The sequence below is a fragment of the Euleptes europaea genome, chromosome 18 (assembly GCF_029931775.1).
Source record: "Euleptes europaea isolate rEulEur1 chromosome 18, rEulEur1.hap1, whole genome shotgun sequence".
In the NCBI taxonomy this organism is placed as follows: domain Eukaryota; kingdom Metazoa; phylum Chordata; class Lepidosauria; order Squamata; family Sphaerodactylidae; genus Euleptes; species Euleptes europaea.
In genome coordinates this window covers 4,314,809-4,341,503 of record NC_079329.1, presented here as the reverse complement: position 1 = coordinate 4,341,503, position 26,695 = coordinate 4,314,809, and the positions used below count along the sequence as shown (strand labels likewise).

At 45.3% G+C, this 26,695-nt stretch overlaps 1 protein-coding gene and 1 gene segment (V, D, J or C); both read left to right on the top strand.

Annotated features, from left to right (window-relative positions):
* LOC130489888 (uncharacterized) overlaps positions 1 to 9,920 on the top strand; it is a 100,664-nt gene extending 90,744 nt beyond the window's left edge. Inside the window, exons 14-21 of the mRNA XM_056863677.1 lie at positions 70 to 393; positions 1,316 to 1,642; positions 1,806 to 1,888; positions 1,943 to 2,129; positions 3,149 to 3,496; positions 3,692 to 4,084; positions 7,510 to 7,679; positions 9,897 to 9,920. Of these exons, the coding sequence (XP_056719655.1) occupies positions 70 to 393; positions 1,316 to 1,642; positions 1,806 to 1,888; positions 1,943 to 2,129; positions 3,149 to 3,496; positions 3,692 to 4,084; positions 7,510 to 7,679; positions 9,897 to 9,920 (1,856 nt within the window). The remainder of the gene's footprint in view (positions 1 to 69; positions 394 to 1,315; positions 1,643 to 1,805; positions 1,889 to 1,942; positions 2,130 to 3,148; positions 3,497 to 3,691; positions 4,085 to 7,509; positions 7,680 to 9,896) is intronic.
* A 4,986-nt stretch (positions 9,921 to 14,906) lies between these two features.
* LOC130489885 (immunoglobulin heavy constant mu-like) lies at positions 14,907 to 26,431 on the top strand. The segment is given in 6 exon segments: positions 14,907 to 14,910; positions 16,562 to 16,873; positions 17,869 to 18,195; positions 18,736 to 19,077; positions 21,704 to 22,036; positions 26,268 to 26,431. Coding segments are annotated over 6 exon segments (1,482 nt in total).
* The last annotated feature ends 264 nt before the right edge of the window (positions 26,432 to 26,695 follow it).

Sequence of the window (26,695 nt, the reverse complement as noted above, 5' to 3'; positions counted from 1 at the left end):
CCTTTACAGAAGGCCCTGTATGCATCTTCCCAGATATCAGCAAGGTTTTTTTTCACTCGTTACCTTCAGATTGTGTGGAAATAAAGCCCATTCAAGTTCGCCTGTTAACCCCTGACTGCGATGCGGAGAACACAGAGACCAGTCTGGAGATCGTATGCATCCTTTTGAGTTCTGGCCCTGGGCAAGCCGACGTGGAGTGGCTGATCAATGGAGTTGTGGAGCAAACGAAAGTGAAGGTGACCCTCGGTGGAAAAGAAGGCAATGGCTACTCCAGCTCCGTAGCACAAAACATCACCAAAAAGAGCTGGGACAAAGGGGACCAGTATACATGCCGAGTGACGCACCCGCCAGACACCCAGGACATTAAAATGTACAACACCAGCAAATGCAAAGGTGAGCACTGCTTGGCCTACAGAAAGTGCCCAAAGAGCGGCAGATCAAGAGCTGTTACTAGGGTGGATAAATCTGGGGCGTTCCCTAGGATATAAGCAATGTAGGGGCCCTGTGAACTTGGGTGGGTCATTTAAGGCAAAATCAGAAACTGGAAAATCCAGGAAGACATGGTACAAGCAAACAGGCAGGACGTGGCCCAGCTGAAGGTAAATAACTTCATACACAAGGATCCTGAACAGGCAAGGAGAAAGAGGAACCGAGTAAAGAAGAGACCCAGGGAGATAAACACATGACAGAGCGCACAACCACAGATCTAGAAACACGAACAGTCCAACCTGGTAGTAGGCACTGCCCACAGCCTGGTCCAAGGGCTTCTGGGAAACTGATGCCAGTTAGACCTCACCAGACAAATCAATCCCATCTGAGTTCAAGACAAAGTAGCATGGGAAAGACAAGGGATAATTGCTGACTTGTATCAGCGGGTAGGGTGCCCAACTTCCAGGTGGTGGCTGAAGATCTCCCATTATTACAACTGATCTCCAGGCGACAGAGATTCATTCCCCTGGAGAAAATGGCCACTTTGGCAAGTGGACTCTAAGGCACTGAAGTCCTTCCCTTCTCCAAATCCTGCCCTCCTCAGGCTCCACCCCCCAAAATCTCCAGGTATTTCCCAACCTGGAGCTGGCAACCCTATCAGCAGGACATTTATCATAATTTTATGCATGTTTTTATTACATTTTATCACTGAAAAGTCATACAACCCAAGGTTTGCAAGTTTACTGAAAAGTGCATGACAATTAGTTCAATGGATCTTATTCCAAGTAAGGGTGCATAGAGCTGTGACAACTTATGTTCTCATTCTAAGAAGTCTGGTCATTGAAGCCTTCACTGAATATTTCTTATCTCTTGGCATCCTTCCCAGCCTGTTACAAATCAATGCAAACCCCGACCGTCTCCATCACCAAACCATCCTACAGAGATCTGGTTGAAGGGACAGCCACCGTCACCTGCCTCGTGGAGGCCTCCTTCCTGGAAAATATCCAAATCACCTGGAATGTAAACGGCAGCCCTAGCACCAATCCTCCGGCTGAAATTGTGAAGACGGATAACGGCGGGCGCAAAAACGCAAAAAGTAGCCACCCAGTATCACTCGAGCAATGGAAAGGGGGAACCACATTCCAGTGCAAAGTAGCCACCATGTGCTCAGAAGAAGAAATCACCAAAGATGTCACAATCAAACAGGATACAAGTGAGTACAAACATCCGGCTTTGATTGTGCTAGAAGGATGCTCTCCTAGCAAGGTCCTTCTGTCTTTCGACCACATTTTTGTATAGCAGTTCCTCCAACCTTAGAAGCAATCCTAATTCTACCTTGTATTAATAATGATCTCAACTTGACCATTGTCTTTTAGATATACCAACCATCAAGCCTATCGTCACCATCACCCAAGTCTATCGTGAAGTGTCTTCCAACAGCACCATTGCTCAGATTCTTGTGTGTGATGTGAGCGGGTTTTTCCCAATGGAAATCAGCATCTCATGGAAGAAGAATGGCGTACTACTGGACTCATCACTGTATGACAATGGGCCTGTACTGCCATCTGGGAATGCCTACACCACTTACAGCATCCTGAAGATTGGTAGGAACGAAGTAGGGGATGGGAAAGACAGCTATGCCAGTGTGATCTATCATTCCTCTTCTCTTGAGCCCATGATTAAGGCTGAAACATCTTCTGGTAAGTATATCCTCCAAACTGGGCACCAGAGATTGATTACTTGCATGATTCTAGGCTGATTCTATGAACTTAAGCAGTTCATGAGAGGGAGGGCATCTTGGCCATCTTCTGGTCACTAGAGGTGGGGGGTGGAAGGTAGTTGTGAATTTCCTGCATTGTGCAGGGGGTTGGACTAGATGACCCTGGTGGTCCCTTCCAACTCTATGATTCTATGAATGATTCTCTTGCAAGAATGTATTTATTTATGAAGGCCAGCAACAAGAACATACACAACTTTCAGAGATCTGACTTTTGTGATAAATATTGAGACATACATTGAGCGGCTGTCAAAGATAGGACATTTTGGAGGACTTTCATTCATAGGGTCGCCATGAGTCGGAAGCAACTTGACGGCACTTAATACACACACACACATTGAGCGGAAACAGTGAATTACCATGAAACATGCTCAATTTATTTACACCTCACCTTTGTCCCCAGTGGGGATCCAAAGTAGCTCGCAACTTTCTCCTATCCTCCATTTTATCTTCCTAACAAACCTGTAAGGTAGGGTAGGCTAAGAGTGTGACTGGCCCAAGGTCAACCAGCAAGCTTCCATGCCAGGGTCGGGATTCTACCCTGACTCTCCCAGATCTTATTCTGACACTCTAAGCACTATACTACACTGCCACCCAAAAAAAGCCTTTAAAAAAGTGTTCTTTGTTTTCCCAAAAAAATACAGGTCTGGGTTTTAGTGGATCTCCAAGGGAAGGGGGTTCAGGCAGTTATGGAGCTTCTGTCTACAAGAGTCAGTCTCTTTAACCCAGCTCTAGGGGTGGCAAGAGACATTCTCCATCAATCCTTGAGAGACTGTGGTTGGTCACAGGGAAGAAAATACTTAAACGTGTTGGTTATTTAAAGAAAACACAAGACATTTTTGGTGTTAAGCACCAACAGAATATCAGGAGCTATGGCATGCCACGTTCTCATTGACTGTGGAAGCAAACACTGTTCTCATTTCCCTCTTTGTTGGTCTTTAGTGGGTGAATGTTCTGGAACGCCAGCCAAAGTGGAGGCCATCCCCCCCTCCTTCTCTGATATTTACCTGACCAAGTCAGTCAAGCTCACTTGCAGAATCTCCAACATACCCAGTGGTCAGAAGAATCTTGAAGAATTGAATGTCACCTGGACACGAGAACGTGACAATAAACAGCTGGAAACTAAAATCGGAGAGGCCAAGGAGCAAGAAAACAGTGACCTGGTATTTGTTGATGCAACAGCTGCTGTTAACCCAGAAGAGTGGGAGAGGAACTATACCTTCACATGCAAAGTTACTTTTCCAACCTTTCTTCCAACCACAACAATAAAGACCCTGAGGCGGCTTAATGGTAGGTACCCAATTGCTCAATATCATCGGTTTCAGCAGGTTTTTCATCCTGCCACATGCCAGTGTGGCCAGAATAGTTCTGAAATGCCCACTGAATCATCATTTATGTCCCTTACAAAAAACAGCATTAAAACTACCTTAAAATTTCCATTTAGTCCATTTTGCTGACTAACCTTTTCTCCTTTTCACCACCCAGGTGGGACTCCCCGCGCTCCCGCTGTCTACGTCCTCCCCCCGCCCTCGGAACAACTGGCTTTGCGGGAAACTGCTACCGTCACTTGCCTGATGAAAGGTTTCTACCCCAACGACTTCTTTGTGAAATGGCTGCGGAACGATGAGCCGGTGGGAGCTTCAGACTACTTCACCAGCAAGCCCGTCCAGGAATCCAGGACCCCCGAGCGGTACTTCACCTACAGCACGTTGACCATCGAAGAGCAGGACTGGAGTTACGGAGCCACTTACACTTGCGTGGTGGGACATGAGGCGCTCCCCCTCCAGACAACTCAGAAGACCATAGACAAGAACATGGGTAAACCCACCCTTGTCAACGTCTCCCTCGTGCTCTCCGAAACCGCCAACACTTGCTACTAACCATTGTTGCCATTTCTGTTAATGACCTTTTGTTCCCCCACTTCCACAAACATAAATTTCCTTTCTTGAGTCTCCTCTTGTCTTGTTATTGCCTCCTTACTGGACAGACTGGCAATGTTGAACACCTAAAAAGATCTTCTGTTAAATCTTTACTTTAATGATAATGTTTGTATGGCCATTTTGGCTCTGAACAATGTCACACTGAGACCAAAATAAAAAAAGGAACTATCTGAATAACCCATAAGGAAATTAGTATTTTTTTAATCTTAATTGACTGGGAAAGAAATTTGGCAGCTGTCAATGTAGTATTAAAATCCATCCCTGCTAAAAGAACCCTCAAATTATCCAGTTCAGAGACAGATTCCTGAATAAAAGGCTTTATCCATCTGTCTCTAGCCTCATTGAGCAAGTCAAAGCTAAACAAGGAATGCTAAAGAGTGTCTATTTGGCCAGAACACATTGACATACTCTCTCTCACAGTATGGTATCCTATTTAAATGACCTATTAACTTCCCTGATGGGATGGCATTCAGTCTACCCAGCATAAATAATCATCTGTATTGCAGGATTATCAGAAAATCAAAGTACACTGGGAGGAATCAAACCCGGTTCTCCAGATTAAGAGTCCACCGCTCTTAACCATTACACCATGCTGGGAGGGGAGCCAAGCCCTATAGCATCATGGATCACTTATAAAGCTTTTCTAGCCATTCTCCTTCTTGTCCACCACACCCAAGAACTGCAATTCATTCTCTTCTATAGATGGTAGAGAAAGGAAATTAAACCCTGGCAGGAACGTATGGCCATTTATGCAGGGTCAATTTTGGATGTTCGCTCAAAGCTCTTTTTAAAAATATGGCCTTTAAAATGCGTATTCACGGTCCCGGTGCAAAAAGAGAGATTCCAACCCCCCCCCCAACTCTCTTGCTCCTTCGTTCCTTCCATTAGCAACTGTGTTTGCATAGCTAACGCGCTGCTGTGAATTTTGCATGCTTCCTTGAGGGGGTTCGTCAGTGCGAGGGCAGAGCAAACACAAAGGGTTGCGTTAAAGGGGCTCTTAAGAAATGCAAAGCAGGTATGGCGCCTGCTTCACAGTCATCTCCTGAATGATGTTTCAGCGTGAAAAACTCCCCCCAAAAAATATGCAGGGCACTCCAGCCTGGAACACGCAGCTAATTACCAAGCATAAATGGCCCATGTTTGGCTCACATTGTAATCACCAGTTGCGAATATCCCCCCTCCCCGAGATTGATTGATCAAATCAAGTGATTGCCAAGTCATGGAGTTCACTGGCCGGCTGTACGTCTAGCACAACAGCACACAGGAGTATATGACTGGCTGGGTCACATGTTCCCATGGGTGCTTTCACACCAAGGATTTTCTTTCCATTTGGGGGTTCTGTTTCCACGGTGGAAAAATGTCCCCCATGTGCCTAGCCTATGAATTTCTTCCTACTCTGGGGTTGCAATTTCACATATGACTGCTCCACCCATCACCACTGCTGTGCATCACTTTACAGCAGTGGTACGTATTCCACGGCTCAGGGAGAGCCACATTCCCAATTACCAAGAGTTTCCATGTTATCATTCACATGCTTGGGGCTATTTACCTTTTCTGGACACATTCAGAACATACAAAGGAGAAAGTCTTCTTAATTGGGCTACTAGTACAGAAGAAAGAGCCTTTAAATCATACCTTAATAAAAACATCATCACTATGCTGTATTTATTATTTGACATTATTATTTGGGGAGGGGCTGTGGCTCAGTGGTAGAGCATCTGCTTGGCATGCCGAAGGTCCCAGGTTCAATCCCCAGCATCTCCAGTTAAAGGGACTAGGCAAGTAGGTGAAGTGAAAGACCTCTGCCTGAGACCCTGGAGAGCCACTGCCAGTCTGAGTAGACAATACTGACTTGGATGGACCAAGGGTCTGATTAAGTATAAGGCAGCTTCATGTGTTCATGTGTGTACCATCAACCAAAAGAGCCACATGGCTAGTCTATGCCCCCGAGTGCCTCATACAATAAAATATAAGAATAAATATTAAGTGGATAACCGTTTTTAATGACCACAGTACCTCTGATCACGTAGGCTTGTCTCTCCCTGCCTGAGTTGGACCCTAGCCAAACTTTGGATATCTAGAGCGAGGAGAAGGGCTTTCCAGTCAGCCCTTGCACAAAGCAGTGTGCAAGCTTCCAAGTTCTCCAGAACTCTTCATTAGGTTGGACGGTAAAAGAGAAATGCTTCCCTAGGTTCAAAGTACCCTTCCAGTTGAACTCCAGTGTTGTTGCAAGAGATGGGGTGGTTAGAACCTCTCTCTGTGCTAAGTGGGAACCTCCTGCCAGACACATCCCATGGGGCCACAGCCTTGCCCACTTTCCTGAAAAATGAGTTGGGTGCCATGTTGGGAGATGGTGCTCTGGTGAGCAGTAGGCGGCATGTCAAAGAGACACATGTGACTCCCAAGCCACTGAGTATCCCTGTTTTACAGAATGCATTTCTTCCCACCTTGGGAATCCCTTTCTGCAGTAGAAAGCTGCCCTCCCCCCATGAAAGGTAACTAAAGTACTTCCCCTTTGGGCAATATCTGGTACACGTTGTGTACTAGGATTTCAAAAAGGCTTTCAACAAGATATCTCACCAAAGATACCTGAGTAAACTTACCAATCATGTGATATCAGGGTGGGTCCTCTTTTGAGTCAACAAGGTATCTCACCAAAGATACCTGAGTAAACTTACTAATCATGTGATCACAGGTTGGTCCCTCTTCTGAGTCAAAATTATTGGATGACAGGGCAGGCAGGTCCTCTTCTCAGTTAAAAATGGTTAAAATACAGGAAGCAGAGAGAAGGAGACAATGGCTAGTTCTTGAAATTGAGGGTAATACAAGGAATTACTTACAAGGAATGTAACTGGGACCAATGCTATTTAATCTGTTCATAACTGATCCAGAATTGGGGGTGAGCAATGTAGTGGCCTAGTTTGGGGGTGAGACCAAATTACTGAGGATGGTGAAAACCAAAATGGATTGTGAAAACCTCCACAAAGGATCACTCCCAAGTTGCGTGAGTGGGCAACAAATGTGACAAATGAAATTCAGTGCACATAAGAGCAAGGTGATGCACATTGGAAGCCAGCTGGGTGACCTTGGGCTAATCACATCTCTCTAAGAGCTCTCTCAGCCTCACCTATCTCACAGGGTGTCTGTTGTGGGGAGGGGAAGGGAAGATGATTGTAAGCCGGTTTGATTCTCCCTTAAGTGGTGGAGAAAGTTGGCATATAGAATCCTCCTTCTCCTCCTCCTTCTCTGGAAAATCTCCCTGCATCTCTGTTCCATCAACCTCTTTTTAATTGCTTTTGCTCTCTTTGCTTGCTAGTTCCTCTTCTCCATAGAATGACATTTTAATCTCATCTCTTTCTGCAGATTCCAAGGACTGTAATGTCATGGGTGCGGACATCTGTGTCATCTGCAATGGAACTGAAGATGTGTACTGGGAACTAACAGAGATGGAAGGTGCCTGCTACAGGGTCTCCACTTACCTGGTCCTGTTTCTTCTTTCACTCTCCTATGCGGGCCTTGTCACTTTATTCAAAGTAAAAAGTGGAAATAGGTTTAGAGTTCTGTCATAGTAGCACCACACACATTTAGAAAACCCTCTCTTTCTAACTACTCACCCATCAATTCATTCTGAATGTTCTCTCTTTTTTGGCATTTGCTCACCCATCAAATGCATGCATGAGCCTCACATTACAGAATCATAGATATGCAAGGGAACCCAGCAATGGTTCATCCTGCCCACTCATCTTACAGGAGAACTTGTACAGGAGAACTTGGAGCGGTGGAGTCTGAGCTGGAAAACCGGGTTTGATTCCCCACTCCTCCACATGAGCAGCGGAGGCTAATCTGGTGAACTGGATTTGTTTCCCCATTCCTACACACAAAGCCAGCTGGGTGACCTTGGGCAAGTTACAGTTCAATTAAGAGCTCTCTCAGCCCCACCTACCTCACAGGGTGTCTGTTGTGGGGAGGGGGAGGGAAGGTGTAAGCCGGTTTGTCTCCCTTAAGCAGTAGAGGAAGTCGGCATATAAAAACCAACTCTTCTTCTTCTACTACTTAAGCACATCTTCGAGACATCTGTCTAGACTGGCTTTCCAAGGACCCTAGCAGGAGTTCACAACATTCCTAAGAAAGATGTTCTGATTAATGTATTTTGGGGTATATGGGACTGCCATAGCTGCTTGTGCTAAGTTAAACTTATGGTCTTTTCCACTTGCACAAGTTCTTGGGCAACCAATTTATGGATGCTATAATATATAGGGAGGAAAGCATAGGTGTTGTACAAGATCTTACACAATGGAACTGCACTAAGTCCTTGTATGTTTCCACTCATGCATCACCTGATCCAAGCCAATAGGTTGGTGATCACAGAATACTGATGATGAACTATCAAGACTTTCCTACACTCACAGCATAAAATTACTGTTCTTCTAGAACTATAATAAACCACAAGTATGTGGTGCCTGACAAATAGCCAAGGTTCTTCTGTCGATTTGTCCTGATATGGCACATCTGCATATTATAGTGAATTGATAAATTGTAGTGTACTCAACCACACAGCACAGATATTTTATGTTCATCGCACTCAGAGCAGACTCCTACCCTCCCTGCCTTTTGCCACAATGAGTACAAACTATATAAATGAAGCTATCAAGGATGAGCCCCAAATTATTTTCTACTGCACTGTACCAAAGACCATTCATTGGACCTGTGCCACCCTTGAGTGCATTCCTTAGTTTGCCTATTTTATTCCGCTCTCCCATTCTTTTTTATGACCTTGCATCCTATTGCCCTCCATTGTGTAACTTTTGACTCCATCTTTAAAAAACTTCTGCTACTCAATAAAGCCTTTTTTTGCTTCTTATATGGTGTCATTGACTGATGTGAGATGTTGCCGAATATGCCCATCTTAAAGAGACATACCAATTATGAATACGATCATGATCACGCAAACAGTTCTGTCAGTTTACCTGGCATTTGACAGTGATTTATCCCTGTCCCAAACACCCTGTAGTCTAAATTGGGAAAGGGGCGATTACAAAGGAAAGGGTAAACAAACCTAGTTGAGATGGGCAAGGGATGTTCCAGAAATGAAATGAGAAGAAAAGCTGTTTTGAGGGCACCCCAGCTTCAGAACCTGACCTGAGAAGGTTCATAACATTCGGCTAGTATGTGGTTCTCTGGACAAAAGTAACAAAAGTGTTATGGATACCGTGGACTGCCCAAAAAATAAATCAGTGGGTTATAGATCAATTCAAGCCTGAAGTAACCCTAGAAGCTAAAATGACTAAACTGAGGCTATCGTATTTTGGTCACATTATGAGAAGACAAGAGTCACTGGAAAAGACAGTCATGCTAGGAAAAGTTGAGGGCAGCAGGTGAAGAAGAAGACACAACAAGAAATGGATTGACTCAATAAAGGAAGCCACAGCCCTCAGTTTGCAAGATCTGAGCAAGGCTGTCAAAGATAGGACATTTTGGCGGACATTGATTCATAGCATCGCCATGAGTCAGAAGCGACTTGACAGCACTTAACACACGCACACATCCTTTTCCCCACCAAACAATGGAGCTGTGCCTCAGATTATCTTACTGGAAATGGATACATCACAGATTCTGTTTGCTGCAGAGACTACGAGGTCCATACAACACTAATCAGAAATGTATTTTTGCCAGGTGCTGAGAAATTTTGAATGAAAAAGAAAGCAAACATGTTATTGCCAATTCAGTCTGGGTCCCCCCCTACTCCCCAGCAAACCAGCAGTTTGCCTCATTAAGCTGATTCCCCGACACACAAGGAAATAAGCCTCACATGCAACATATGACCATGTCTAGCCCTTTGCTCAAAGTGGAAGCATCTGTCCACATCTGTGTAAACAGGAGACATCTGTTCTGAAAATGAATTGCCAAAATGTCACCTGTGGTCTTTGTTTCTTGTCCACGTTGCCATGAGTAGCAAATATCAGGAGAAACACATACCACAGATTTCAACCTTGCTGAGTTTCAGGTGTGACCCTAAACAGAATTACACCCTCGTAAATCCATTGAAGTCAGTGGGATTAGAAGGATAGAACTCTGTTTAGGATTGAACTGTTTAATTCAGTACCTGCTCTGGGGGAAAATATGCAATAAATGAAAGGGCAGCTGTTGAGCTTCTGTTTATCAAATGCAACATTTTTCTAAAGAACTGGATAGTTGGAAGAAGTCAACTGCTGTGCAAAAAAAGAGGAACAACTACCTGCAAATGGCAGAAAATACATAGAATCATAGAGTTGGAAGGGACCACCAGGGTCATCTAGTCGAACCCACTGCACAATGCAGGGAATTCACAACTACCTCCCACACACACCCCCAGTGACTCCTACTCCATGCCCAGAAGATGGCCAAGATGCCCTCCCTCTCACGAACTACCTAAGGTAATAGAATCAGCATTGCTGACAGATGGCCATCTAGCTTCTGCTTAAAAACCTCTAGGGAATGAGCACTTACCACCTCTCGAGGAAGTCTGTTCCACTGAGGAACCTCTCTGTTAGGAAATTCTTCCTAATGTCTAGAGGGAAACTCTTTTGATTTAATTTCAACCCGTTGGTTCTGGTCCGACCATGTGGGGCAACAGAAAACAACTTGGCACCATCCTCCATATGACAGCCCTTGAAGATGGTTATCGTATCCCCTCTCAGTCTTCTCCTCTTCAGGCTAAGCATGTTTTTAAGGTTTCATGTACACAGTCACAATTGTGCAAGTGTCCACCAATGTCTCCTGGCTACACTACTTTGCCATTAACAGCAGCCTACCCAGAGCGTGGTCAGTGAGAGCATGGCCCACCATGGAAAACAGCTTTTCCCCACCTAAGACATCAACACCCACCCCCAAAAAAGCTAATTGTGGCTTAACAACTTCTGTTTAAAGAACAGAAATTGCTTTTTAGAATAGGAAAAAAAATCAGTGGTATTTGTTGACCCCCAGATCCCATCCAAATTCAAGCTATGTCCGCTCAAGATTTCCTCGATGGTTCTTTCAAGATCACCAGCACACCCTATACTTCAGCAGTCCTAGCACAATCCTCCCTTTTAGGGTTGTCAGCCTCGAGGTACTCAGTAGCCAAAAATTAAATATACAAAGTAATAATCCAGTCACTATCAGCGTATCAAAATATTCTATTAGATATACAAACGAATAACCATATCACATCAACAATCAAAATACAATATGCAACAAACAAAACCAGTGCAGCAGAGAAGTGTCCAAGCATGAAATATGGAGCTAAAAAGTCCAGGCAGTATTCTATGATACTCCTTGAGATCACCAGAGTTCCAAGTAATATGATCTCCCCAGAGTGTGATATATAAACGCTGGACTTAGTCCTCGGTTCAATAACCCATCAATAGACTTTGCTCAGTAGACAACATAGTTCCTATGAACCCCTCACAACAGGGATCCGGTATTCTCCTGTTTCAATGGATATCATCATCAGGATTCAACATGGACTGCACTTTAGCTAGTCCTCAGGCTGAATGGCTACATACAGCAGGCTAACTTTGTTTTTGCATGGTTAACCTCCAGGTACTAGCTGGAGGTCTAATGCTATTACAACTGATCTCCAGCTAATAGAGATCAGTTCACCTGGAGAAAATGGCCACTTTGGCCATTGGACTCTATGGCATTGAAGTCCCTCCCCTCCCCAAACACCTAGTGGGGCTGCATTTTAATAAATTAAGTTTTACACACACAAAAACCAGACTAATATATAAACCAAATGATGGGAGTTTGGTTGAATATATTCTTGCCAACTCTGATAAATCTAGTACCTCTTGTTCTTGTTGTTGTTCCAGAAATTGAATTTGTGGATTTCTGAAATGAAGTCAACAAGACAAGAAGAACAACAGGAGAAAAAGAGGAAGTCCACCTTGGGACAAAGGTTTCCTGTGGCCCCTCCAAGATCAATTATAGCCCCTCCAAAACCTCAGTCAAATTATTCAGACCTTCCTGCCAGCAATAAGAGTGTCGATGATGTGATGTTGTTTTTTTAAAGACCATTTTTGAAAATGTAATTAGGGGAAAACTCTGGAGGCCCCATTAGAATACCCACAGACTTTGGGTCCGCAACAGAGGCCTGGTTTCCTCAGTCAGCTGCTGCCTTTGGCTCGGTGAGTAAAACGGGGTTTCATTCTGCATTTCTTGTACCTGGGGAAGATAGAAGCAGAGAAGGTGGAGGGGAAAGGACTCCTTGGATGAGTCTTTTGTGCAGAATAGGAGGGGGTGGTAATAGGTTTGGGCACGAGGACTAGTAATTCCATTTACATTCCAGTTTCTCATTCTGAATTCAGGCACCGTGTGAATCCCACAGCTGGCTTGCTGTTAGATCCCTGCTGAGAGACTTTGGAGGGTTGGGGAAAGCTGGGCTCTCCAGCATTTTCCCCAAAGTCCTCTAAAAGCAGTTTCCCTGAACTCCAATGCTCAACTGAGAGTCACCCAGCTGAGCGATGCAGGGAAAGGAGCAAGAAAGCCACAAGCTGGAAAATAACTCGGAGGGGAAGTGTTATTTTATAGCATGTAAGATCATGGCCCAAGTATTATTCTCTGAATAATTTACATTTTAACGATTTCATCGGCTGTTCCTAAAGGGAAATTAATTCTGATGATGACGCTGTCCAGCGTATACTTTTGAGTTAGGTGCTGTGATTCGAATACGCTTCCTGTCCACCGCGGCTGGCACAATCCTCTCCACCGCCACACACCAGCACCCCTCCCTGCTTTCCTGAAGCAGAACTTTCAGGCTTGCATGGCTTTCAGATCTGCAGCAGCTCCAGCTCAAGCAGGGGAAACCAACACGGTTTCCCGAAAGGTCATTGCTAAACTGGGTGGGAGCTGGATAGCTCCCTGCTGAGGTGGAGCTAGTAGCTGGAGACCACTCCTAGATCCCCAGAAGCTCAGTAGCCTGGAAATAGCCCCGCTCGTTCAAGCTGTGTTTCAAGGAAGCTAAGACCTTCCCCGTAGCTCTTCTGGCCTCAGCCTAAATTGGCAGCTCAACAGAGAGAGGCCCTATTCCCTGGCTGCTGCAAGGGCTGGACAGACTGGGGGATCCAGCCCAGCCTACTAAAAACCAGCTAGGAGAGCCGCATCTCCCAGCTTAGCCAGTGGAAGACCTAAGCAGCAGGGCAAGCCAAACTCCCTGAACTGGTCAGCAAGGGCTTCATGGCAATTTGGGAAAGCTGTGGGGCGGGCACGTAGGTTCTCCTTCACACCCACCATTCTGCAGGGACTGCCAGGTGGGGCAAACACAGCCCACAGGATCTCTGAAACCCACTGCTCGCCTGGGGGGGCACGGAACTTTTCAACTCAACCAACATCTTCGGATCACCTCTTGCTGACCCAGGCAGAGCCCTTAGAGACCCCTTGGAGCCCATTGCTGACCTGGAGAAGAACAGGATGACTCCCTGTTCTGTTACCACTTTGGGGACATCCCTGGCCACCCCCTGTGAAGACCAATATTGAGTGGGGAAAGAAGAAAGTGGTGGAATCTCGCATCCACCTCGGCTTTGGGACAGCCTTCTGCTCATCTAAGTGGGGGGGCAGTTTCTTCAGATCTTTGTAGCTATGGCCAGGGACAGTTCCAGGTTTTGGCAGGCCTGGGGCAGAGAGTGACCCAGGGGGCTCCCATCTTCTCCTTACCACTGGGCCCCCTGCTCACATCTCCCTGTTCATGTGTCTACATTCTCTTCCCCCACTGCCTAGCTAGCTATCCTTCCCCTACCCACTTGCTCCTTGTCCAGTCTTCCCAGTGTTCACACAACCTACCCTGACTGTGCTGGGTAGCACTAGCAACTGGGAGCATGGCTGGTGGCAGAGATCACCAAGAGCAGATGGGCTGCAAGGGAGTTGAGCGGGTAGAGGACGACAGCAGGGGACCTCACCTGAAGACCTGGGCCTTGGCAGCCAACCCACCTTAGGAAAGGCTGGCTACAGTGGTACATATGTGTTAGTGCTTACCTAGGTTCAGCAGTACAGGTGTGTAGTGCTTGCCTGGGTTCAGCAGTACAGGTGTGTAGTGCTTGCCTGGGTTCAGCAGTACAGGTGTTTAGTGCTTACCTCCATACAGCAGTACAAATGTGTAGTGCTTATCTGGGTTCAGCGGTACAGGTGTGTAGTGCTTACCTCAGTACAGCAGTACAACTCTGTCGTGCTCACCTGGTACAGCAATACAGATGTGTAGAGCTTCCCTGGGAAGGAACCAGCACCAAAGCAGGTGTGGGAGCAGAGATAGCAGCCCCCATCCCTCAGAAAGTGGCGCTCGGCTTTAGAATAATTGTTTGGCTCCTAGCTAGGGCTTGGAAAACATGGGGCAAGGATTCCCTTTCAAATCGCTAGCAGTTTAAAATGTATGGTTGTGATACCTGGGCTGCCAAGGAGCAAACCAAGACTAGGGAAAGCATGGTACCCAGGCATCCTACTCTTCTCCAACTGAGTCTTCAGCTTTAGAGAGACTTTGGCTGCCCGCCATTCCTCAGCTATAGCTAGAATAAATTGCAAAGTACTACCGATCTGGGAAGCTTTCAAAGTTACCAGTGAAAGACGGGGCTCTTCCTCCTCCTTATCCCAGCTACCTACTCATGATCTAAACCCCTGGCTCATTTAGTGGGGGCTACACACATGAGGTATCAAAACTGAATGATAAAGCAGTGATTTTTTAAGTGTCATCCCTATATCTCAGTTCCTGATAACTCTGCCCCATATGAAAATAGAAAGTGTCAAAAGCAGTTAAGATGAGTAAGTACAGGGTCTTGTTGTTGTTCGAAATTGACAATGTCATGTTCAAGAGCATTTACCTATTTACAATGAATGGCTTCCTTAAATAAAGAACACACTCCCTTTAAGGCCCCTCTCATCCTCCCAGTCACATTAGCCAAATTTGGGAGGGGGATTTCAGAAAAACTTCAGCATAATAAGGATGTGAGTAGACTTGAAAATCCCTTCCTTGGGGAGAGAGAATCTGAGGTGGACAGAGTTGGGTAGATCACATGGGTGGAATCCGAAGCACGATCATTTCAGGGGAGGGGGGTATTAACCGTCGGGTTCTTTCTCAACCAGAAACATTTCTTTACTTAAAAATGAAATGGACAGTAAACGGTTGCTTTTGGGGGGGTGGATAGGTGAGTTAAATGAGAACTTCAAAGGGGGCAATGCACCCACCGGCTCTCAGGTCTTTGCAGATTTGGGAGGGCTCAGGGAACAATTAGGTCTCCTCACCTAGGAAGAGCTTTCTAACAGTTAGAGCGGTTCCTCAGTGGAGGTGGTGAGCTGTCCTTCCCTGGAGGTTTTCAAGCAGAGGCTAGATGGCCATCTGTCAGTAATGCTGGTTCAATGACCTTAGGCAGATCATGAGAGGGAGGGCATCTCGGCCATCTTCTGGACATGGAGTAGGAGTCACTGGGGGGAAGGTAGTTGTGCATTTCCTGCATTGTGCAGGGAGTTGGACTAGATGACCCTGGTGATCCCTTCCAACTCTATGATTCTAGACTCTATGATCATAGAATCATAGAGTTGGAAGGGATCACCAGGGTCATCTAGTCCAACCTCCTGCACAATGCAGGGAATTCACAACTACCTCCTCCCCTACTCCATGCCCAGAAGATGGCCAAGATGCCCTCCCTCTCATGAACTGCCTAAGGTCATAGAATCAGCATTGCTGACAGTTGGCCATCTAGCCTCTGGTTAAAAACCTCCAGGGAAGGAGAGCTCACCACCTCCCAAGGAAGCCTGTTCCACTGCAGAACCGCTCTAACTGTTAGAAAATTCTTCATAATGTCTAGATGGAAACTCTTTTGATTTCATTTCTGGTCTGACCTTCTGGGGAAACAGAAAACAACTTGGCACCATCCTCTATATGACAGCCTTTCAAGTACTTGAAGATGGCACCAAGAACCAAAACATCAGCCAGTCTCATTTGATCAGAAAAAAACCCAGATGTGCATGATGGATAATTATGTCTTCCTTTTGCAGCTAGACAACAGTTCACTTTCTTTTGGCTAATCAATAAAGACTGAACACTTAACACTTAACCAGCATGGAGTAGTGGTTAAGAGCGGTGGTTTGGAGCGGTGGAGTCTGATCTGAAGAATCAGGTTTGATTCCCCACTCCTCCACATGAGTGGCGGAGGCTAATCTGGTGAACTGGATTTGTTTCCCCACTCCTACACACAAAGCCAGCTGGGTGACCTTGGGCAAGTTACAGTTCTATTAAGAGCTCTCTCAGCCCCACCTACATCACAGGGTGTCTGTTGTGGGGAGGGGAAGGGAAGGTGATTGTAAGCTGGCTTGAGTCTCCTTTAAGTGGTAGAGAAAGTCGGCATATAAAAACCAACTCTTCTTCTTCTTCTTAACTCTCCATCCTTGTGTTTTCTTTTTTCTTCTCCCACAGTTCCTCCAAGTGCACCTTCTCTTTTCCCTCTCATTTTACCCTCTGAGAGCATCCCCAACAGTGGACTCATCACCATCGGATGCTTAGCCAAGGACGTCGTGCCTCCCGTGGTCAGTTTCAGCTGGGACGATCAGAATGTCAGCATCAATGGAAGTTACATCAAGCAGTTCCCATCTGTTTTCAACCCCATGGGGACCTTCACTGCCAGCTCTCAAGTGGCCATCTCGGCCAATGACTGGTGGAATTTTCAGCCATTCTACTGCAGGGCTAATAACGCCAATGGAACTGGAGTGGCACAAGTCATTCGTCCGAGTAAGTAAACTGATTTGGCTTCTCTTGTTCCAAGAGCAACATCTCCCCATGAACCACAACACCATGAAACGACACATCTGGTTGGCCACTGTGTGAACAGACTTGATGGGCCTTGGTCTGATCCAGCAGGGCTTTTCTTATGTTCTTATGAAACCATTTCAGAAAATAGCATCTAAGGCTGCCACAACAGCACATTCTGATTAAACAATGTAGTATTTTCATTATTGAATTAAATATAGCCCACCTTTCTGCCCCGTGGTGCAGAGTGGTAAGCTGCAGTACTGCAGTCCAAGCTCTGTTCATGACCTTTCAATCCCGACAGAAGTCGGTTTCAGGTAGCTGGCTCAAGGTTGACTTGGCCTTCCATCCTTCCAAGGTCAGTAAAACGAGTAACCAGCCTGCTGGGGGTAAAGCATAGATGACTGGGGAAGGCAATGGCAAACCACCCCATAAAACAAAGTCTGCCTAGTAAACGTCAGGATGTGACATCAACCCATGGGTCAGGAATGACCTGGTGCTTGCACAGGAGACCTTTACCTTTACCATTCTGCCTGGAAACCACAAGGCAGTTTTCAAAGACAATCATGGCATGAATTTGCATGGGTAAAAGCTTCCAGAAAGAATTAATGCTTACACATTCCATCCAACTCTGTAATAACCAGCCAGTTCCAAAATCGGTACATCACTCTCTTGTCTTAACATAATGAACGGTGACCAAAGTCCAGCTCAGACCTAAGCTTTAGTTTCATCAACAGTGATTAATTTTTTTAAGAAAGAAAGAGGAACATGAAATTTAAGTCTGGCTGGAAGCTTAGCCTTCTGTTATGGAAGCCTAACCCCTAATCACAGATATGTGTGAATGCAATTGGGGTTACTCTGAGAAAAGATTCCTGGATATCTGTAAATCCCTCCACATAAATGTACTTTCACTTGCTACAGTCAGATTCATCTGTAGTAAAGTTCCCTTGCTTTTGCTGTTGTCCTTCCTCCTTAAGCTTCCTGTCTGGAGCCTGAGATGATCATCCGAGCACCACGCCTAGAAGATTTTGAGAATTCTAACCCAAATGCCTCCATCGTCTGCATGGCTACTAATTTGCACACTGCTAGCGCTACAGTCCAGTGGTGGAAGAATGGGCATGTGCTCGGCTCTGGTTTCACCACCACTGGGCCAGCCGTGATGGGTCGTGGTGGCTACAGCATCGTCAGCGAGCTCGAGGTCGATAAGAGGGACTGGGTCTCCGACAAGAAATTCTCTTGCGAAGTGCGCAGCGAGAACTTCACCAGCACCAAGAATATCAGCAGGCCCCTTGTCTGTGACCTCGGTAAGTTGAAAAGTTCCACCCAGTTACATCCAGAACTCCAGAGTCCCTACCAAATCAGGTGAAAACAGGTCTTCAGTAAGAACAGTTCAAATGTTTACCTCCTAAGCATGATGTAGTGGTTAGGAGTGATGGACTCTAATCCGGAGAACCAGGTTTGATTCCCCACTCCTCCACATGAGCGGTGGACTCTAATCTGGTGAATCGGGTTGGTTTCCCCACTCCTACACATGAAGCCTGCTGGGTGACCTTGAGCTAGTCGCCATTCTCTTAGAGCTCTCTCAGCCTCACCCATGTCACAAGGTATCTGTTGTGGAAGGGAAGGAGATTGTAAGCCGGTTTGATTCTCCTTAATCAAACAGAGCCAGCTGGGTGACTTAGGGCTAGTCACAGCTCTGATAAGAGCTCTCTCAGCCCCACCTGCCTCACAGGGCATCTGTTGTGGGGAGGGAAAGGGAATGTGATTGTAAGCCTATTTGATTCTGCCTTAAGTGGTAGAGAAAGTCAGCATATAAAAACCAACTCTTCTTCTTCACTTCTTAGGTATTGTTCCTGATGCGAAGATCCACGTGGCGACCATCCCCCCATCCTTTACAGATATTTACCTGACCAAGTCAGCCACGCTGACCTGCAGAATCTCCAATATTCCCTACGATCACGATATTAAAGAACTGGATGTTGTCTGGACACGAGAACGTGACAACACAGAGCTGGAGACCAGAATTGGACAGGCTACACCGCAAGAAAACAGAGAGCTGGTATTTGTAGATGCAACTACAACTGTGTGCCCAGACGAATGGAACAGCGGGGAGACCTTTAAGTGCAAAGTTGCTATTCCTTCCCTTCTTCCCACAGCTGAAACGAGAGCCCTGAAGAAGCTTCAAGGTAGGTCTCTCTTTTACATTACAAAAAAAAAAAAATGACTCCACTTTGTATTAGCTTCATCAGATCTCTCGGCCTGGCATACTCTGCATGGGCATTGATTTACTTGCCTTTGAAATATTTCTACCCTCAAATACCTTCAAGGAAGCTCACAACAACTGCAGATAATGTGAATTTAAACAATACATACAATATCATACAAAAGAAAAGGAAAAAACCCAAACAACTAAGCACCAGTAAGAAGCAGCAATAGAACAAACTAGTCTGCAAATTTGTGTGGACAAGAAAAGCATCTTAACTTGGCACCCCAAAAAAATTAATTTGGTGCCCTTTGAGCTGTGCTGAGAAGAAAATTCCATATTTATTTACTTATTTATTTAAATTTCTACCCCACTCTCCCCAGCCTAGGCCTATAGAAGGTTGCCCCAAAAGAACTCGCCATTTTAGTCACTACAGCCTAATATCAGAAGGAGGAGGCACCTAAAGATGACCTCAGGGACAAGCAGGATCATATCTGAGTTGGCACTCCTTCTGGCACCCTGGTCCCAAGCCATTCAGTGTTTTATCAAAGCCCACACAATGCATGGCTCACCAAACTAAAGGCAGCCCAACAGCCATTAACTATGGGGTCTTCCAGATGACTGGCAGTCCTAAACAGGCAGCAGATTATTGGGGCCCTACTCAGATTTTCTCTCACACATTCATGCAAACACACACCAGTGAAGATAGTTTCAGAGGGTAGCCGTGTTGGTCTGCAGTAGAAGCGTCAGATTCAAATCCACCTCAGAGACCAACAAGATTTTGAGGAAATAAGCTTTCGAGAATCAAAGCTGATGAAGGGAGATTTGACTCTCCAAAGCTTACACACACACACACACCAAAATCTTGTTGGTCTCTCAGATGCTACAAGACTCGAATCTAACACACCACTCACAAGAGGACAGGCAGCTGCACCTAGGTGTAAAGGACAGTAGTCAAGTGCCTGCATAGCGGGTTGCCAGGTCCTGTCCGGGAGGTTTAGGCAGGCCCGTATGCTATCATAGGGTTGCCAACCTCCAGGTACTGGAGAACAGAATATATTGCTAAAATGCATCTGCATAATTGTGAAATGCTACAAGAAAGATCCATAAATACATAAACATAACAGCAAGATACATAAATCATAAACATAATAACAACATACCAGTCATGAAATAAAGGAGTGTGCCATCATAATATGTATGGACGGCTGGATAAGGCATCTGAAGTTTAAAAAGTGCTGATGCTATAAGACTCAAATCTAACACACCACTCACAAGAGGACAGGCAGCTACACCTAGGGTTGCCAACCTCCAGGTACTAGCTGGAGATCTCCTGCTATTACAACGAATCTCCAGCCGATAGAGATTAGTTCACCTGGAACAAAATGGCCACTATGGCCATTGGACTCTATGACATTGAAGTCCCTCCCCTGTGTAAACCCTGCCCTTCTCAGGCTCCAACCCAAAAAAAAACCCGCCGGTTGCGAAGAGGGACCTGGCAACCCTAGCTACACCCCATGGAGAAAACAGCATACCTACTCCCAGCACAGCTCTTACCTGACCACTTTCCACCCTTAAAATTACCAGCCTAGATATCAAGCAATATTACCAGCGATGCCAATGAGCTTTCAAACTGACTCTGTGAAAATTCTCTGCGAGAGAGTGATAGCCATCGAAGTATTCAGTAAAAGCCGATTGCTAGTTGGCTAGAAGGCCATTATATCGAAACTACGATTCGGTTATGCTGGTTAATTTGCCAGTCCGCAATATGAAATCAGTCCATACTGTGCTACTTTATGTCCTACAGCCATTCTCAAAACATGCTAATCGTCAGAACATTAGGTCTAGCTATGGGTAAGAATTCTGTCAAAAATTCAAGGAATACGCATTTGTGACTATTCATCTTCGTTCCCGCCTCCCCTTTTTTGCTTGTTTTTTCACCGTCTGCATGGTATTCCTGACACTCCTCCTGTCTTTGTCCACAGTGGTGGCATCACGTTCACTGGATCTCTCAGCTTGGTACTCTCCAGAGTAGCCAGAATGGCTATGAAATGCCCACTGAATCATCCTGTATTGCCTTTATGTAAAACAACATTAAAATTCTAATTTAGTCCATTTTGCTGACTAACCCTTTCTCTGGTTCTTGTAGGTTATCCGGGCTGTGTGAGCGTGGTCTTGGTATTTTCTTTCCTGACGTTTCGCCAGCAGCTGTGGCAGGCATCTTCAGAGGAGTAACACTGAAGGACAGTGTCTCTCAGTGTCAAGTGTGTAGGAAGAGTAATATATAGTCAGAAAGGGGTTGGGTTTGAGCTGAGTCATTGTCCTGCAAAAAATTTCCTGCACATTACCTTTGATACTTTTTGCAGGACAATGACTCAGCTCAAACCCAACCCCTTTCTGACTATATATTACTCTTCCTACACACTTGACACTGAGAGACACTGTCCTTCCGTGTTACTCCTCTGAAGATGCCTGCCACAGCTGCTGGCGAAACATCAGGAAAGAAAATACCAAGACCACGGTCACACAGCCCGGATAACCTACAAGAACCAATGAACTCTGACCGTGAAAGCCTTCGACAATAACCCTTTCTCCTTTCCACCATCCAGGGAGTACTTACCGCGCTCCCGCGGTCTACGTCCTCCCCCCACCCTCGGAACAGCTGGCTTTGAAGGAAACGGCGACCCTCACTTGCCTACTGAAAGGCTACTTTCCCAACGACTTCTTCGTGAAATGGATGCGCAACGATGAGCCGGTAGCCGATTCAGAGTACTTCACCAGCAAGCCCATCCAGGAATCCAGGACCCCCGAGCTGTACTTTACCTACAGCACGTTGAACGTCAGAGAGCAGGACTGGAGTTACGGAGCCATTTACACTTGCGTGGTGGGACACGAGGCGCTCCCCCTCCAGACAACTCAGAAGACCATAGACAAGAACACGGGTAAACCCACCCTTGTCAACGTCTCCCTCGTGCTGTCCGATACCACCAACACTTGCTACTAACCATTGTTGCCATTTCTGTTCATTATCTTCCGTCCCCCTGTTTCCACCAGCATCTTTCTCTAGTTGCGCCTCCTCTTATCTCCTTACGGGCTCTGTAATGGAAAGGAGGGGTGATGTGGGGTGTCTCAAAACAGAGGTCTTAAATGTCAAGTCATTCACCTATTCGAGGCAGAATCCAGTTTGCAATAAACTATGTTTTTCAAGCCAAAGGGAGACTGTCTGGCGTGCTGTAAGGTTGTATATTATCTCTCAGTTGAAGAGGCACTCAACTCCACTGAAATTCAGAGGGGAATAACGCTCCTTTGCCAATCTTGCTGACATCGAGTTTCTAACTATTCCTGGATTTTCAAGGGATGCTAAAAACATTCTTTTTGTTTCTGGTTTTTGTTAAGGTGTGCATGCACCACACATTCAGCCAGTAGGTGTTTTAAAAAAAAAGAAGTCCCACAATACTCTTTGTATCAATACAATTAAAAACATGCTAAATTAAGCATCAATGCTAAAAATTCTATAAGCAATTCCTAATATCAACATTAACAAGATACAGATACGTGGATTGATAAATAATTGAACCATGCCTCCCTGAAAAAGGGCTGTGGCTCAGTGGTACATGGTCCACTTGGCATGCAGAAGGTACCGAGTTCAATCCCTGGCACCTGCAGCTAAAAGCATCAGATGGTAGGTGATGCGAAAGACCTCCACCTGAGACCCTGGAGAGCCGCTGCCAGTCACAATAGGCAACACTGATCTTGACGGACCAACGGTCTGATTCAGTATAAGGCAGCTTCATGCATTCATCTGCGATAAGGGCCACTATTTGATTTTAAAAGCCACAGGGGGGGATAAAAGATCTTTAAATGCAAGAGGCATACCACAAAACCACACAACAGCAACAAGAAGACAGGGTAATGAAATTCAAAGAAAGTAGGGCCCACATAACAGGCCCTGGGGAAAATGCTCTCAACTGCTAAGGCATTATTATTATTAATAACTAATAATTAATAAATCAATCTTATACCCTGCCCTCCTCATCACTGCCGGGCTCAGGGTGACTTTCAACAATGGATGCAATAAATCATAAAGATACATATAAACACATCAACATTAAAACATACAAATAAAAGCTTAAAACTGGACTCAATTTAAACATATATGTTTGCAGGTGCTCCATGGTAGCACATTGTAACAGTGTACATGTTTACACTGCAGCTATTGACTTTGTACTCAACATCTAATCTTTCACTGCTTCTTCCTTGTTCTTGGCCTTTGCTCTTGTGCATTCTCCTCGACCTCCTATTCTCCCACTTTCTCATGTTCCACATACACATCATAATAGTTATTGTTCAAAATGGTAGCATATTTAATTCTGGGATGAGGCTATTTTCTCATGCTCCTTCATCCTAAGGAACAAATCTGAAGATGCAGGGACTTGGATCATGAAAGGCATTTCTTTACTACCCTATTTAAAGGTTCATATAAAATGTAGATGTCTTGCTAATTTGATATGAGTAGAGGAACGTGTGTACCATCATTACACCCTTTACACATAGCAAATTAAGAGGCCAATCCCTGAGAATCAGAAACACTCTAGAAGTTATCACCAGGGTGTCTAGCGAGAGCAAGTTCTTTTCACATCAACACACCATGAACACAAGTAAATATTTACAGCTGTCTATTTTCTGCACAATAGTTGCCCTCAGTTCGGTTCACATATATCCATGGAAAAGGCGAGGTATGTTATCCATACAATTATTTCCCACTCAAAAAGAAGAAGATACCAACTAAACATGCTTCCTCATAAACAGGGTTGCCAACCTCCAGGTACAAGCTTCAGATTTCCCGCTATTATAGCTGATCTCCAGCCGATAGAGAGCAGTTCCCCTGGAGAAAATGGCCACTTTGGCCATTGGACTCTATTGCACTGAAGTCCCTCCCCTCCCTCCCCTCCCCAAACACCGCCCTCCTCAGGCTCCACCCCAAAAACCTCCCACCGAAAAATAGGCATATAAAAACCAACTCCTTCTTCTTCTTCTGTGTCTTTTATTCTCTCATGCCACATCAAATTATCCATCATCCCTATGGAGAAGGCCGGTCATTCATAGAATCACAGAAAAGATGGAAGGGATTCTGAAATGCAGCTACTTTAGGTCATCTAGGAGCTAATTCCTATACCATCATGTCTCACTTATGAAGTTCTCCTAGCCTTTTTCCTTCCCTTCCAAACTCAGCATCATTCTCCATTTAGATCAAACGTAGTGAATCCCCATCTCGACACTCCACCTAACCCAATCCCATCTGTTCACCCCACTCTCTCTCTCCCTTCACAAATATAATCACACATGAGACGCCAGCATGTTGAAGTCCATAGAGAATAGGGTATAAGTATCCTCCAGAGCAGAGGTGTTGAACTAATTTGTTGCGAGGGCCAGATATGATGTAAAAGTCATTTGGTTGGGCTGGGCCATGCCTAGCCAGCCTAGATCTAGGAGACCCAACATTAAATCCCTGCTCTGCTGTAGAAACTTGCTGGGTGAGCTTGGGCCAGCCAAGCACTCTCAACTTTACGTACCTCACAGGGTTGCTGTGAGGAAAAAACGGAAGAGAAAATAATGATGTAAGCCACTCTGGGTCCACACTGGGGGACAAGGAGGGGTATAAATGAAGTCAAATAAAATATATAAAAGAACCTACACAACGAAGGGGGAGACATTGCCTTCCTCTCTGACTGTGATACGTATTAGGGATCTGTGACTGGAACACTAGTTCTGTAATGTAGCTGCAAAAAACAGCAATGGGGGGGTGCGATTTAGAGTGGGGCTACAGCTCTGAGAAAGTGGGATTTAACACAACCACCTATGCCCAAATAATAATGCTATGGTTTCCAGTCTTTTTTCCCTACTGGGATTTTAAGCAGCCCAGGAGGGGTATTTTTATCAGGGAAATGGAACAGTGGAATAAGTTTTAAGAGATCCATAAGAACATAAGAAAGGCCCTGTTGGATCAGACCAAGGCCCATCAAGTCCAGCTGTCTGTTCACACAGCAGCCAACCAGGTGCCTCTAGGAAGCCACAAACACATTTTTGTGTACGTATACACACATCCATATTCCCTGCACTTCACAGGTGTTCTTCAAATTAAATGATATGTCAGGGGTCCCAGGTATAGATCCCCAGTATTACATGGTTTGGCCCGCAAATTTACTCATATTACATCCTCACTGCCCCTCAAAATTGTGCTAGGCTATAGCTCTATTACAATCTTTATTGCCATGGTCTATTGTGAGAAGTTGAAAGAATCCTATACCACTCCAGCAAGAAGTTCATTCTTCACAAATCTGAAAAAAAATATCTAAGCCAGAATAGCAATGGTTGCCAAGTAAGGCTCTGCGTGGCTATCAGTACATAATGTTAAATGGAGAAAACTGTCTTCAGAGGACAGAAATTGCAAAACAAAATTCATAAAGAACTTGCACATCTATCATGGGCTAAGTCATGGGTTACTTGCCTGTGAGATATGTGCCAATCCACCACCAGACTGCCCGGGCAAATGTTCTGGGCACTGAACCATTGACAGTTTTAGCATTCTGCTGCCCTGTGCAGCATCTTTCTCTCTATTGCTTTAATTCCCTGTAATATATTGAAATTTCAATAAACTCCCTTGGTACAGTTGCAGAACAGTGGGACTTCTTACCAACAAGCCAAGTAATAATTCATTGCTTGGGCAGAAATAACTGCATGTCCTTCTGTCTTGGGTGGGATCTTTTTTTCCTCTTCCCACTTGAAGACAGCGAAATGCCACCATCTGCAACTGCCCCAGGGCTATGCAGAGGAAGACAATGGCAAACCACCTTTGTTAGGCTCTTGCCTTGCCAACCCTACTGGGTTGCCATAAGTCAGCTGCAACTTGACAGCGCATTATACACATACACACACACACACACACAAAGCTTCAAAAATTCAGCTCTTCCTCTATTTGCCTTGGTGCATCCCTAATTCTACTTATCACATGACTTCCTCAAGAGTCAGCTGCTGCATGCCAAAAAAAAAAAATTCTGCTGCCTATCAAAGTGAATCTTCCCCATTTCCTACTTAATCCTTGCTTTTGACGTTGCTATGATACCTTAGGTCGACTACACTGAGACCTTTCCTTTTCTTTCTGAACTCCTAAAGAAACTGATTTCCATTTATCATCCAAAGCTTACCTTGACGGGATTGTAGACCCGGATGACGATGAAGGACTCCTAAACATCTCGTCATTCCTTTCCACTTTCATCATCCTCTTCCTCGTGAGCCTTTTCTACAGTGCCACCGTGACTGTCATCAAGATAAAGTAAGTGGGATATGAAAGAAAGGGTTTGGAAAGCATATACTATAGATTACACATTGTAGTCTTACTAAAAGTGTGTGTAAAGTGCCGTCAAGCCTCAACTAACTTGTGGCAACCCAGTAGGGGTTTCCAACGCAAGAGACTAACAGAGGTGGTTTGGCATTGCCTTTCTCTGCATAATTACCCCGGTGTTCCTTGGTGATCTCCTATCCAAGTACTAACCAGTGCTGACCCTGCTTAGCTTCTGAGATCTGACGAGTTCAAGCTAGCC